Source organism: Amphiura filiformis, chromosome 1 (genome assembly GCF_039555335.1).
Source record: "Amphiura filiformis chromosome 1, Afil_fr2py, whole genome shotgun sequence".
Lineage (NCBI taxonomy): Eukaryota > Metazoa > Echinodermata > Ophiuroidea > Amphilepidida > Amphiuridae > Amphiura > Amphiura filiformis.
Genome location: NC_092628.1, coordinates 64,906,652 through 64,921,709, shown reverse-complemented (window position 1 = coordinate 64,921,709; position 15,058 = coordinate 64,906,652). Strand labels below are relative to the sequence as shown.

The following is a 15,058-nucleotide window of genomic DNA, read 5'->3' as shown; positions in this document are numbered from 1 at the left end:
ATCAATAGGCGGATGCACACATTATTTATTTGATGTGGGCAGCGAGCGACCTCCTCTTTTATCATCTTCTCTGGTGACACTTTACAAAAATAAGCTGAACTATATTTATACGGTCGATACTATCGTGTGAGTTTGATATTTTTATAAATGAACTGTAGTATGAATGGTAGCACGCCGCCATCCACAGCCTTGATTCACTACGAAACAGTGAAATGCTTGGTTGATATTACATCGGTACCTGAGTCAGTTTTTTAATTTTTTTGCATGAAATATGAAGATATCATATTCAAATCAATATTAATTGGCCATTGTGTGATTATTACTACGTAGTCAATTCACCACACACGGGCGAATATGGAGATGTCCTCCAACTTTTTCCAATGCCCCCCCACACACACACACACACAATTTTACTCTCCCTCCGGGCTCATAATTATTGCATAGCCCCTTACAATCCCAATATTCTGATGCTGCGTATATGGGGTATATGGTAATATTTTGATGTAAATAAACGACGCATAACGAATTCCGTCGGATCTTGAGATTTTGTCGACAATAAATATTCTAATCGACATCAGCCCAGCCCATCAACATCAGAAAATGAAAACGTTTCTAAATGCCATATTTCTTGCAGATAGACTTCTCCAAGGCGTCTTTCCACGATTCCGTAGTTCTATACTTTAAAGCAGTGAATGCCAGTCTATATCGAGACACTGATCAAGGGGAGTCATACAAAGGGATCAAGTTTATTCGCAACATATGGGGAAGAGACCACGTAGCTGACGAGGGAATTGGTAGGTTTCGTATACATTGGAATATTAAGTTATAGCTATATAGGCAAAAACTGTATATATTCCGGAACAATCTTTACACTTGATTCTTTTTCAGTGACAAAGAATATCTTACTGGGTATATTGTATTTAAAAAAATGTCCAAATATCTTTTCTCTCAGCTTGTCTTAAGGGTGGTCTTAACCCTGGAATTATGGAAACTTTTGGGCCCGCTTTTGGGCCTCATAACTGCTTAATTGTTGGTCTAAAGTATATAAAAGTAAAAATTTTCAGAGGCTCCGGGGTACAATTCTTGTTTACCCTGCGCACCCTGTGTTTTCAATACAATTCTGGTTTACCCTGCCCACCCTATTTTTAAGGGTTAGGGTTGGGGTTAGGTTTAGGATTAGGATTAGGGTGAGGGTTATACTTGTGCACAGGGTATACCAGAATTATTCCGGTTCCGGAATATGGGGGGGGGGGTCAATATGAGGCCTGGTCCAAGACGCGTAACGCTGAAGGGGTGGGTGCGGAAGCTCTTGAAATGCATACTAGTACATTTTTACATTAATTGTACCTTACATTATGAATTATAATAAATAATATTAAATTTTACCTTAAAATTATGAATTACCTTAAAATATTGGGGGCCTAAGATACCAAAATTATTTCGGGTGGGGGGGGGGGGGGGGAGCTGGGCTCCAGTCCCCCCAGTTCCGGAGCCACTGGTTTTTTATTATTATTATCAATTATAATTGATACAGTATTGAGTTTGAGCATGTAGTATGATTAACATGTAGTTCATCTAACGACTCATTAGAGATTCAGTATGATATAGCCCTGTTAAGAAGGCGACGTAGTCCAGTGGTTAAGGTCTTCGACTCTGGTACACATAGACGTAGATACCGGGGGTTGGGGATAAATCCTCCCCAATATTTTGACAGGGGGATGGCCCATACAATCATCCCCCATGCATGTTGACGCCTGTATGTAGATTCTGACCAAATTAACCTCATATTTCACCAGTTTAGATTCAACATGGCAAATATTTTCTCGCGCATTTGTCACATAAACTTATTTTGTCGTCAAAAAGTGCCTGGGCATCTTGGGACAGCAGTGTTTCAACACTGCATGATTTACCCAGTTTAAAAAAGACGCTAAAAATGTTGTTCTGTCCAAAACACAATTTTCCTCCAGTAATTTATCTCATTATCTTTAGTTTCCATAGTAATATTTGATATAATTATATTATTTTTCTCCTCTGAAGGTGTTTTTGATCACGTTGCAATAAATGCGAACGGTGACCGAGAAGCAGATTACTCATTGTTGGATATGACAAGGTTGACGGACGGCGAATTCGAAGTGAGTCATTATTCTTCTGCCATTTTTTTTCTTAAATTGTTTTGCATGTGTATATTGGGGGTGGGGGGGGTGGGGTGGAGGCGTGCGGGTTGTTTGTAGAGTTGGTACTCATATTTCTTTATGAAAAGAAAATTAATAAATTCATAATTGTGACACGATCTGGTCCATGGGGGGCCATATTTGAAATTGAGATAAGGGCAAAAATATAAAAATACATAAGAAAACTATACATCATAAAACTTCAGAACTTTAGAAGCAAGCAAACAAGACCTGGTATTTTTAGTGTATATTACCTAATGACGTTTCCCATCCATTCAAATCATTAAATGCTGGGCACTTGAAGCCATCCATTACTTCATTTCTTGGAAAGGCATTGACACAAAAGTATCGAGAAAATGAAAATCTTGACAAATTGGTCCATTTGTCATTTTAGAGCCATTCTTATCTTTACAAAATCGAAAAAGTAAGATTTTCTCATGCATGTTTTGTCCAACCGGTCCAATTAATGTAATGTCGTCTTAAGAAAAATAGTTTAAAACAAGGAATAACTTGATGCCGGCACCAATTTATGCATCAAATTAGGTGCACATTATTAATAAGAATCAATAGAACATGTATTTATACAGATCATCAGCCAGGTGAATAATTCACCGCTCATCGATTGAAGGTCAATTGCAAAAATGTTATACGACAGTTGAGTACATGCATGTCAGGATGAGTGTTTGAGGATATACTGAACATTTTATAAATCTTTACTTAAAAAAATGATTTCATTTGACCATTTTGTAAATTTTCGAATGAAATTTTATTGATAATATAGCCATTGCCTTCTATATATTCTAAGCTAATAAATATCAAAGTGCATTATATTGCTCGGACTTACATCTTATCATTGGCAATCTAATATTATGAGGACAATGAAAATGACTCCTTTTTTGAGAAAATAAGTCGTTTAAATTGATATTCCGCAAAAACCAACTGTAAGCGATGAGTTCCTTCGAACGAGACAGATTTGACCTAGACTGAAAATAGTGGGATGTCATGAAATGAAGTGTGCCATCTTTGAGAGAATGGACTGTCAACACTCTCAATGCACAGAACGTTTACTATTTTTGTTATCAGAAAAAACACTTCTGAATCAAGTATTACAGATTTAATGGTTTTTACACATATGGATGAAATCAGGCCGCTGCTTTATTATATATTAGTAAATTGTGATATTACAATTCATATGTATATCAACTTGATTGGACTAAAAAATATTATATTTAAGACCAGTTTCCAAAAGTTTAAACTGACTTTCAGCACAAAAATTCACTAACCTTGAATTTTCGATGTGTGACACACATCTTCATCAGAAGAAGTCCTAAGATGTTGTGATGGACCAGGCGGCGGATGACATGATCGAGCCGGCAACTCGTGAAACCGCTCGGCCGTATGGAATTTTCCATATACTCGGTTAGTTTTGTGGGGTTCATTATCGAACCCCAACGGTTTTAACTTGTATTTATATTATTTATCAACATAGGCCTATTTGTTTGTGATATTTCAAGCGTTTTAAAATTTCAAAATAATCCCATTCAATTACACGGTTGACGATGAAAATTTACTGAATTTAGGGAATGCACGTCATACACCACCTGTGATGGACTTGCCCTTTTGTTGATCATTGGCAACTTTTGGTCGAATGAGGGCGTTGTATAAGGTTGGCAATTGCAGTCCTTGATCGCGATTTAGTTCTGGCGATTTCTTCTTGATCTGGAGGGCCTCCCGCACTAAACGGGGGTACTCTCTATCATCCTTGGCAAGGACTTCTCCTGATGAAGATGTGTGTCACACATCGAAAATTCAAGATTAGTGAATTTTTGTGCTGAAAGTCAGTTTAAACTTTTGGAAATTGTGTATTACCAGCACGTATGAACTTACATTCGAGTTTAAGACCAATGTTACCGTGCGAGCTTAGAATTTGAGCGTGATGTATATCCATATTGTATTTATGATGCAAATAAACAATTTCAATTGCCTTTTGTTGAACATTCCCGATATATCGTGGTACAAGGTCACGCATTATACACATGACTGACTATCAAAATAGCTCATATCGAGGGCTCATGTGTATAACCATAGATGAACTCCTGGATGGGGCAGCTTTAATTAGCATGAGGCCACATTGATATGTAAATAGCGTATTGTTATTTAAATTTGTGCCCAGACGTATTGAGGGCGACAGTCATGTTATCCAGACGGAGAATGGCTGCATATGCCGGGCATGTATGGGTAATAAGCTAGTATATTTCGTGTACCAGTTGGTTATAACAAAAAATTAGTATCATATTAAATATATTAAATGTATAAACTTTGAAATTTATATGAATTTGAAGAGCAGAGCTTCGAAATCTAGCTAAGTCAGGTGATGTGAAATTCTGCTGCGTAACCCCTCTGCGTGGTAGAATTATATTCATAAAACATTGAATTTAACAGATATCATGGGCAGCCAACCACGATTTATCAGCATTTAAAATATATGTTAATTAACAAAGATAAATAATAAAGAGTACAAATGGCAATTAACTAGTAAACAAGCCTGAAATCTTAAAATGTTGCCACGTGATTTCCCGAACACATGATATGTCATATGTGACCACTATTCAGATTTACCGTAAATATTTGGAGTATGGTGCACGGCTTGCACATACACTGTGCATTTCTTTACCTCCGTATAAAATCAATAATTCATGCAGGGAGCCAAGTAACATTCTGTCTGCTTTGTGCAGATTGGTATTTTATTTTACTTGAGAGCATAATAGAAATACATAAGACGAATAAGGCGCCATGATGGAAGGTCAGGTCGGGTATCAAAGGTTATTATAACTTAAATACTACTTGTATTTCACACCTTGCCTCTGTCACATATTTCCTTCATATTATTGACAGCAAGTCCTAATTTTGACTTTACTATTGCAAAATGTCATTTCATATCAAATTAGTAGACTTTCTTTGAAAAAACATATCACTGGTGCCTGATGGGAATACCCGTCCGCCATTTCATTAAACTGGATCGTTTTCGCCTGGTTTGTGCCCAGATGTATTGGGAGCGTTCTATACTCTCATTGAACAGGCAAAGTTCGCAAAACGAACAACGTTGTTATTTGCCAATATCAATTAACATGATCCAAGGGGTCGAACATGAATTATTCATAACGGATCGATAACTGGCCTCACTTTCTAGCTAGTAAACCAGCGGAATTTTTCATAGGTTTTGCGTTGCTAATAGAACAACCGTGAATTTAGTGTCACCCCCTTGGTATAACTGCTCGTGAACTGCATTGGAAATCAATTTCGCTTCGAACGGGGGAAGGAGCGTACGAGGCAGCATTTTACCACCACAATTTCTCTTTTTTCAGGAGAAATACGAATAAAAAAAATTGCAACGAGTGTCAATCTGTAATTTAATGATCATTCTCTTCGAATGGAGTTAAACTTGTTTTTGCAATAGCTATGTCCTTTAACGAGCCCTCGCAAGCTGTGTGAACGGGAGTGGTCACTAAAACAGGCAGAAGCACTATTTAATCGTCTTACTCCCAAACATTATAATATGATTCTTGCCATAAACCACAACATATTTTTATGAATGAACTGTAGTATGAATGGTAGGACGCCGCCATCCACATCTAAATTGGAATGCTTGGTTACACAGGTACAAGTGTCGGTTTTTAAGTTAATATTTTTGCATGAAATATGAAGATGATGAGATAATATATTCAAATCAATATTAATTGTGATATATTGGCCTAAATCCGTTTGTTAAGCAAGATACGGCTTTCGAGAGGAGTGGATACGTGCAGTTGGCCTATACCCTGGAGTGTATGATTATTACGTAATAATTAATGGCATCAGAAAAAGTTCTCCCATTCACCTGTGTGTGGTGAATTGACTACGTAATTGACTACGTAATAATCACGCACACATATATATATATAAAGACAGATGTAGTATTGTCAGAGGCAACGAACTTTTACTGACATAAGATGATTAAAATACTGGGTCTGGAGTATTTAAAATGTATTTATTGCGTAATTCGTTTCCATCTTTTTGGGCAGACAAGCTGTTGCACGAGTTACCATGTTTTTGCAAGCAAAAAAAAAGGGTATATCAAGATAAACTAGTAGTTAATTATCGTAATCAGTTAGGCATTGTAGAGTTTTTTGTTTGAGTGAGTGATTTTTTTAGCATGTCCTCTGCTCGTAGCACAAGTTACCGTTTTTCACAGCTGTGCTGTCCCATACTTACAAAGTTGATACCTTCATTTAGCAATACTATAAGGATCTAGCCTTGGATGTCATTACGTTTGGGTTTTGGAAAGAACCTTCTGTTAAATCATGCATGACTCAATAACAAATCTCTAAATCCCTTTCGTCTTATCTATTGATATTTTGAACAGTGTTTATCTTTCCCTAATAGATTATGATACTAAATGAAAAATCAGCTTGGACAGTTCGCACTAGGCCCTACATCTCATAGGACAATGAAGCTAGCGCACTGATCGATTCTTCCTGCATATCAATATGCTTCATTTACATTACATTACAGAGATCGGACACTAATCCCAACCATAACAAACCATGTAAACAATGATCACCTATATTGCAGGTGATATTACAGGTCTATATAATACAGGATTAGATTAGTAAACTATGATCTATTTGCAAGTATTATTTTGATTGAGCAGGAAAGATGTGATACTATTTTTTTTTTAGTAGTAGGGATGACCATTGAACCATCAACTTGATTAGAACACTCACTATTAGCGTGTTTATAGTGAATATACCGCATTTTGAGTATACCGTACACGATAATCCTTGTATATGTACCGATACTCTTGCTGTTTATAGTGGGACACAGTTACCGCACAAATTATATACCAACTAACATTATCGTACATTTGCAATGACCCAGGTCACACCAGGAATGTGTAAATATTGTGGCGCGAGCTATAAACAGCCCATTCAACAATATGATCCCGGGATATGATCATGGCGGTGAACATGCCCGTGAACATGTAGCTTCTGTTTTGATAACTCTTAGGGTGTGAATCGTTCCGAATGTCCTGCGCGCATCCTACGCATCATGAAGAAGCTCCTACTTCCGGTAATACCGCACATAATTTATACTGGTGTGTTTATAGTGGGAATATCTCGCCACAATTCCCTTCGGTTGAGAAGGATATCGATGTACTGTACATACATAATTTTATACTGCTAGTGTTTATAGTGGGCAAGTATCCGGATAATCTCTAACCGGGTAGAAATTGTACCGCAATGTACCGCACATCTGCTCCCACTATAAACACGCTCATAGACATGAAGGGAGCTCAACTGTGCACTGCTTGCACAGACATTTCTAAATTGATCTCATTCTTTTATTTTTTAATATTTTTCTGTAAAAATTAAGGAAGTTATTGCCAATTATATTTTGTAACTATCTTGCAAATTACAGCAACATAACTTATTTCATTTTCCTGTAAGTGCGAGTCAAAATTGGTCCATCGCCACTAGTGCGCTTAATTGCCAGTGGCTGAGTTCAGCACTGCTCAAGAATGGCACAAAATATTCAGATTAATAAGATCAGGTGAAAAATGTGGCCTACTGAGCTGTAATTTGGCAGAGTTGCCAGTAATACCTCTATCATACCCTCTGTAAAAAGGTTAAAAAATTGAACAAGTAGATCTCGAGTTACAAATTAAATCACCAGCTTTCCTTTGGAATTTCCATACTCCTTTCTAATCATGCTAAGAAGACACCTTTCTGAACATAAATGTGAAGTTTCGTGCTCATTCGATGTATTTTTCACCTGATTTCAACCCTAAACGTTTTCTTATATTTAGGCATATAGGCCTACCATCTACAACTTGCTGCTGGCTATACCTTGTTTAGAACTTTCAAAAGAAGTACCTGAATGTGCAACCATAACTGTTTCAAAATAGCCCGCGAAAGTCATGCACGTAACTCCGAGGTCATGCATTGAATTGTTTTAAATGAGGAATACTACAGGAACCAGCACCTTTTGTTAGAAGTCACACATGAGCATGATGAGTGAAGTGGATAACCTCTATTGTTGTGAATGAGTCAATGACCTTCAATCACACTTAAGATTTTGTTTGCATGCACCTACTAATTGGTCATATTAAACCCAATAACATTGAAATTTTTGGTTTTGAAAAGAAAAAGTTCACCTGGACTTGGTGCAATTTTGATTTTGTGCCATATCGGACATCTTGGATGATTTTTGGCAAATGTTTTCTAAATGCATGATTTCAATGCATCGGTTTGAAAAAATAATTTATGCCATTGACTAGTAAAGTGCCATTTCATAAGAAACCCCTTTGATACTTTCACAATATGCTTGTTTCATGTTTGCATATGTTAAAATAAGGTAAATATAAAGGTAAATATATGCTTATGCCAATGTTGCTCCCAATTGCTATTTTTGGACCTTGTCATTTTATTTCGTTCCAATGACCGGTCAGAATGGGAAACTTCATAGTTCGAACAGTTTTTGACCGATTTTGACCATTTAACCACCGAAATACTTCTATTGATGAGTTCTATCCAGAAAACAATTTTTTGTAGCAATAGGGGCAACATGAAATTTTGATGGTTATCCCTAATAGTAGTCTAGTTGCCGGCGTCAGGTATAGGCCTACATAGAATGGTGTTTTTTTTAATGATGATGACATGGACATACTGATCATTATGCATGATGCAAACTCAGGTGTTGTGCGTTTGGCAATTTGGGAGGGGGTGGGGGTTCATAATGATCCCATAGGATTATAAAATCAAAATTTCGAATTGCTCAAATACCTCTTTCAAATATCAAATTATTTACATAAATAAACAAAAACAAATAAATAAATAAATAAATAAATTGAACAAATTTTAGCGTAGCATTAAAATCATAAATATAACCATTGCTGGCAGGAGGACTCGAACCATATTGATATCAGCAGTCTGATGCTCTACCATTGAGCTATGACAGAATCTAGTGACGAGGGTCGAGTTTTTAGCTTATACAGTGTTTGTCTGTGATAATGCCGCCTCGTGAAATAAATAAATATAAAATCTCAATTTGTAATTTAAATTTATTTGATAATTTTCTAACCTATATTTTCTTTTTTTTAGGGACAAATATTTCCCTTTTTATCTAATTTGACCGCTATATAAGAATCTACTTCTTTTATTACTGATTTAATTCCGCGATTTGTTCCATTAAGCAATATCAAAGATTAATGTCACACATCTCACCACAGATATTTAGTTGGCTTAGTGGTCTTGCACAGTGCTCGAGATCGATTCCCACCTCTGCCTGCAATTTTTTTTAAAGACTGGGAAATAATAACCTGACATTCGCCACTGACATTCGTACTGCAGAAGCGGAGTTACAACTTGTTAAACTTTGCTCCTTCCGTAAAAGGGTACATTATTTTGGCACTTCATTATTTCTTTTTTTTTTCACATTGCTGGTATTAAATATCAAATGGTCATAATTGGCGGTCACTTCAAATCATCCCCAACTGAACGGATGTTCAGGAATGTCCTCTCATTGTTAATTGTTGGTTAACCCACCACTTGAGAATAAAGGACTATGAATAGGTGCAACAGGATTACCTACGGGATTATCTCAAGGATATAATTCTGTTCTCCCTCCTTTTCTTACATCTTCTCTGATATGTGCTAGTGTCAATGGTTATTGTTAAAAAGCAATAAGGTGTGTAATTGCAATATTTCCTCTGAATAGGAAAGACTTTCTACATCGAGTTATGTATGCTGGTGGTTCGCAATACTGTTATTTAAGAGAAGGTATCTTCCAAATCCAAATCGAAATGGTTGGGTATTAAAATACAAACAATAACATCAAGTTTATAAAAGGATGCCAAAAAGTGTAGCACGAGTTACCATGGAATTGCCATATAGATATTATTGAAAAATAACACTTTGACAAATCATATACTTTGCTTGATTTATTGTTGTTAAGGGCTGGGGTATGAACGTTTGGACAGTATTTATTTTGGGACATTAGAGCACATCAGACATATCGAATTACATTCTGAATACGAAGAATGTCATTCTGATATCAAATAATTTTGATTTTTGAAATTCGCAATTTAATACACATTTTATGGCAAATCATTAAAATTGATATTTTTGATATTTTAACAGTACTTGAAGTAAACTTTATAAATCTGATGATTTATACTTAAAGTGTATGTAGGTGGGATGAAAAGCCGACGATCAATGGAAAATTTTGACCTTTCGTATTGAAGATATGGATTTTTTCCCCCAAAACACCAAAAAAATTAGGTCTTTTTGGGAAAAAAATCCATATCTTCAATATGAAAGGTCAAAATTTTCAATTGACCGTCGGCTTTTCCTCCGTGCTACATACACTTTAAGAATATATCATTAGATTTATATGATTTACTTCGAGGACTGTTATATATCAAAAATTTGAAAAATATCAAATTTGTATAATTTGTCATAAAATTTGTATTATATTGTGATTTTCAAAAAATGAAAATTATTTTATATCAGAAAGACATGCTTCGTATTCAGAATGCAATTCGATAGGTCTGAGGTGGTCTCATGTCCCACAAAAAATACTGTCGAAACGCAATAAACGCTCATTTTAGATCCCTTAATGAGTTATGTACGTTTTACAAAAGTGTTGTTGTTTCAGCCATCTTCACAACATAACTCAAGAACCACAGGGCCTATAAACGGGGCCTATATTCTTCTATACACTCGCTATGAAATGATCATATATTTTACCAAATCTCACTACCATTCGCAAGATGCTGTGAACTACCAAATACTTAAAATACTTGCTAGCCTCAAGGGTAGACGAGGTATTGTTGATCGAAGCAACCTAAAAATCGATTTTCATTATCTAGATCAATATATTATTGAAAATTAATACCTTGATTTTTTGCAAAAGTTCATTCTACAAATCGTATACTTTGCAAACTTGCTTAATTTGTTACTTGTTAATGAGTTATGTACGTTTTACAAAAGTGTTGTTGTTTCAGCCCTCTTTACAACGTAACTCAAGAACCGCAGTACCTATTAAAGTATATCTGTGATATTTTAATTCTTCTACACGCTCGCTATGAATTGAGCAATGCAGTTTTTGCCAAAGTTCACTACCATTCGTAAGATGCTGTGAACTACCAAATCACAACCGTTTACAGTTTAAAATAATTAATAACCTTAATATGGTGGAATGCCCTTCGTGCGGCTAGGTTCCCACCCGACAATCACTGGATACTACGCATAATTATACCATTTGAGCCCTTAATTAATATCAATGTTCATTCTCACCTGCTTTACAACTAGGTGGTAGAAAATTATGTTGGATTGACCGGTGAAATAAAGGTGCTGGATTCTATTCAATGGCCAACAGGAGCAAATGGACCACCAGAAGGAATAGCAATTATTGAGAATACGCAAAGTGATAGTTGTGAGTATATAGATCTAGCCTTGGATGTTGGGTATTAAAATACAAACAATACATCAAGTTTATAAAAGGATGCCAAAAAGTGTAGCACGAGTTACCATTGAATTGCCATATAGATATTATTGAAAAATAACACTTTGACAAATCATAAACATTGAAAACTTGCTTGATTTATTGTTGTTTATAATGAGTTATGTACGTTTTACAAAAGAATCCAATACGCTGGCGAAGTTATGTAATAATCGGATTAACTACCATAGCAATTGGTGAAAACAATTTTTGAAAATACCGCGCTGCACTGGTACGTTTACGTGGTACCTCTGCATTGAACCATATCATGTTGATCACTTGCACCTGTAAGATTAGTATCTTTGAAATGACCGGTATTGTGTTTACAATCTATTTTTGCAGATATACACAGGTGATAATTTATTCTGCTTGTAGTGCTGCGCGATATATTCACAAATGTGTGAACCTATTGCTATGGTAGTTAATCCGATTTGTTACGTAACTTCGCCAGCGTATAAACATTATAGTATAGACGTTGCAACCAGGGATCGATACAAAGGGATGGGCATCCTAGTATTACGTAACAAACCGGAAGATGTAGCCTAAGTCTAGACAATAGGCGGATTAGCGGCCATTTTGTCTTCTACATGATTTTATTCACGTGTCCTTATACTTTAGTACACAAGTATATAAGTTAATAGGTTTACAATTTTAAAATTATATTTTGTGTATACAATATATTCTGTAGTAAATCGATCAAATGACGGTGATTGTTCAGGTATTATATGCTTGATAGAATTAAATTGTCTGACCAGCTAGTATTCTCCTCCGCCGTCAGTGTGATTCCAGTCACTCCACGTACCGTGTTGCGAAGGTGGAGGAGACTAAAGCTGTATTGACGAACACGCATGCGTTAAAAATGATGTAGCCTTAGTCGAACAATAGCGTGACGTAGTTTCCGGCATTGTTCCTATGCACTTTCACCCTCCTGTTGCAACTTTTAAAATCGCAGCAATTGTCACAATATCGTGACAATCAGGATGATTTGGTATTCTAGACAAGCGATACATCACAATGTAGCTAAAAGGGTGTAATTTCTCTTTATGTGCAGGGCCGGATTGCCATTGGGCCAGATGGTCCCGGGCCCAGGAGTCCCCAAAATTGCTCTGTGCATCTGCTTTCCTTTTTAGCCTGTAAAACACCGGGTAAAACACCATATTTTGGGCCACAATATGATAAATATTGCGCAATTTTTCCGCGCTTCCTACATTTTGGGCAAGTCTGAAATTGAATTGAATGACCAAAATCGCATGAAATATGCATGCTCGTCTCCCTCTATATCATATGAAAAGGTTTGACTACAAAAACGATTCTCTTATAAATGCATCTTCGCACAGTTTCCACATCAATAAACCCGAGCACACAGAAATTTCCAAGCACAGCGAGTCTAGACTCTACGCAGACTGTGTTTTACTACACGGTTGAGTATATAACATCATAAGAGCTGTGTGAGATCTCAGAGGATGATTTAAGCACTTCCCAGCAAGTCTTGCGGTTAGCACAGCTGTGTGAGTGAACATGACACCACTGCCCGCCCACTGCATACACACGTGCATGGTTAAATTTGAATTTGGACTGATATATTTACAATAAATACACATTCAAAATGCCAGTCGATTTCACATTTTATGTTATCTACAGAAGGTGTGAATTATCCTTCATGCATACATCACTTTAGATCTGAAATCGACCAAGTAATAATGACACACGGGCAATTCTAAAACAACATATTTTGCACAGAGTTCAATGGGATTTGAAAAGTAAAGTGGCAGTTGAAACTCTAGTGATAACACTTTTACAGTGCATGATGGGGCTTCCTTAAATCATCCTCTGGTGAGATCTAGTGGAAAACAGAAATATGTGATTGTTTTTTGTAAAAACCTCAAGAGTTCCCTTCATCCAATCAGGATTGTTTTTACATATCGAACGAAAGTTAACACTTCCCCCTAAAACACTTTTTCTCTTTAGGTCAACAGATGACGCAATTCAATTTCTATAGCAAGGCGAAAGTGGTAAATCTGTTGAAAACGACCTATCCCAGCACAATTTTTGAAAAACAAATCTTTAAATGTTAAGTAAGACCAACCGCACTTACACATAAATACCTGAACATCAACGAGCACAAAATAATGGGTGGATTTGATTGCATTCTTTTCAGTTTTCATTCCAGCCATTGTCATAGGAATTACCAGTGTTGTGGCTATATTCCTACTCGGAGTCATCGCCATTTACTTCTTCTACAGGTTCGTTTATATCGTCACTCTCATAACAAAATTGCCTCAGTCATTCTTACATGTTTCTCATTTGCAATTTTGATTTTCTGAGTAATAAACCCATAATTGATCAAATTAATGAATACCCTCTCTTTTGATGTTATACTTCATTGTATTAAGAAACACATCCACGGTGAATTGGTTTATAACTCAATAGGGTCAAAATTCAACAAGTAACATGGAAAAAGTGACTTAGGCAAAAATGACTTGGGCAATTTTGTTATGAGGCTGACGATGTTGAGTTGTTATTTACTTTTAAGTTAAAAAACATTTTAAGTCATGCACAAAGCGTGCGTAATAGGGGGAGAGAACTTATCATGTTGCTTGCATACCTTAATCCCACCTTATTGCTTGCACTATACATTGAAAATGTCCTAATATTCTTACATGTTTCTGGACCAATGTCTTTTCCATTGACGTATAAGTGTGTGTTTTAATCATTTAATCAATTTTAGTACAAAATGATATGTAATTCATTAAAATCGCTCAATTTTTGACAAAGTTAGCTCACTGACATATAGATAATGATATTAGTAGTTTTAAGCCCTTAGCTACATATGTTAACGCATTAGCTTAGCCATTATTCAATACTAATTTAATTTAATATAAACTGCGTTGTCTTTTTTAAAGACAGTTCTTGTTATTATGGAAGTCTCGTAGAACTGCCAAGAACTGGGAACGAATGCATGGTGTTTAATTTTATCCAAAAGTTAGTCTGACATGAGGGAGGAAAATAAAATGGCAAGGAGACCCAAATAATTCTTTTAGTTTAATTTTGATCTATATAGTAGGTGCTCCTCCCCCGGGTGCTCCCGCACCAAATTAGCATCGTATACCCGTAATAAGGTATCCAGAGTATTTGGATATAGATTCATCAGTAGTACTCATGGCAAATCTTTCGCAATTTCGAGGGGGGTAAAAAGTTACGCACGCTTGGTGCGTAAGTGAAAATGGCGAAAATTATGGACGACCAATTATAGTGAACGCTTTTGCACCGATAGGGAACTTATTGTAAAGCCCCCTTTTTTACCACACTGTTTGCGAAATAAAGTGAATACAACACACAGACATAAT

At 36.1% G+C, this 15,058-nt stretch overlaps 1 protein-coding gene and 1 long non-coding RNA gene across 2 annotated transcripts in view; both read left to right on the top strand.

Moving 5' to 3' along the window:
- LOC140151059 (uncharacterized) overlaps window positions 1-15,058 on the top strand; it is a 525,069-nt gene that overhangs the window by 82,935 nt on the left and 427,076 nt on the right. The window lies entirely within an intron of this gene.
- On the top strand, window positions 617-14,681 carry LOC140168418 (atrial natriuretic peptide receptor 3-like). Its single transcript, XM_072191811.1, has 5 exons — window positions 617-794; window positions 2,038-2,132; window positions 11,522-11,645; window positions 13,870-13,954; window positions 14,615-14,681. The coding sequence occupies exons 1-5, from the start codon at window positions 617-619 to the stop codon at window positions 14,679-14,681; spliced, it is 549 nt and encodes a 182-aa protein (XP_072047912.1).

Coding starts and splice junctions, on each gene's coding strand:
- LOC140168418 (XM_072191811.1), top strand. CDS start 617: ATGCCATATTTCTTGCAGATAGACTTCTCCAAGGCGTCTTTCCACGAT. Junction 2,133..11,521: donor TGACGGACGGCGAATTCGAA/GTGAGTCATTAT, acceptor CTTTACAACTAG/GTGGTAGAAAATTATGTTGG. Junction 13,955..14,614: donor GCCATTTACTTCTTCTACAG/GTTCGTTTATAT, acceptor TCTTTTTTAAAG/ACAGTTCTTGTTATTATGGA.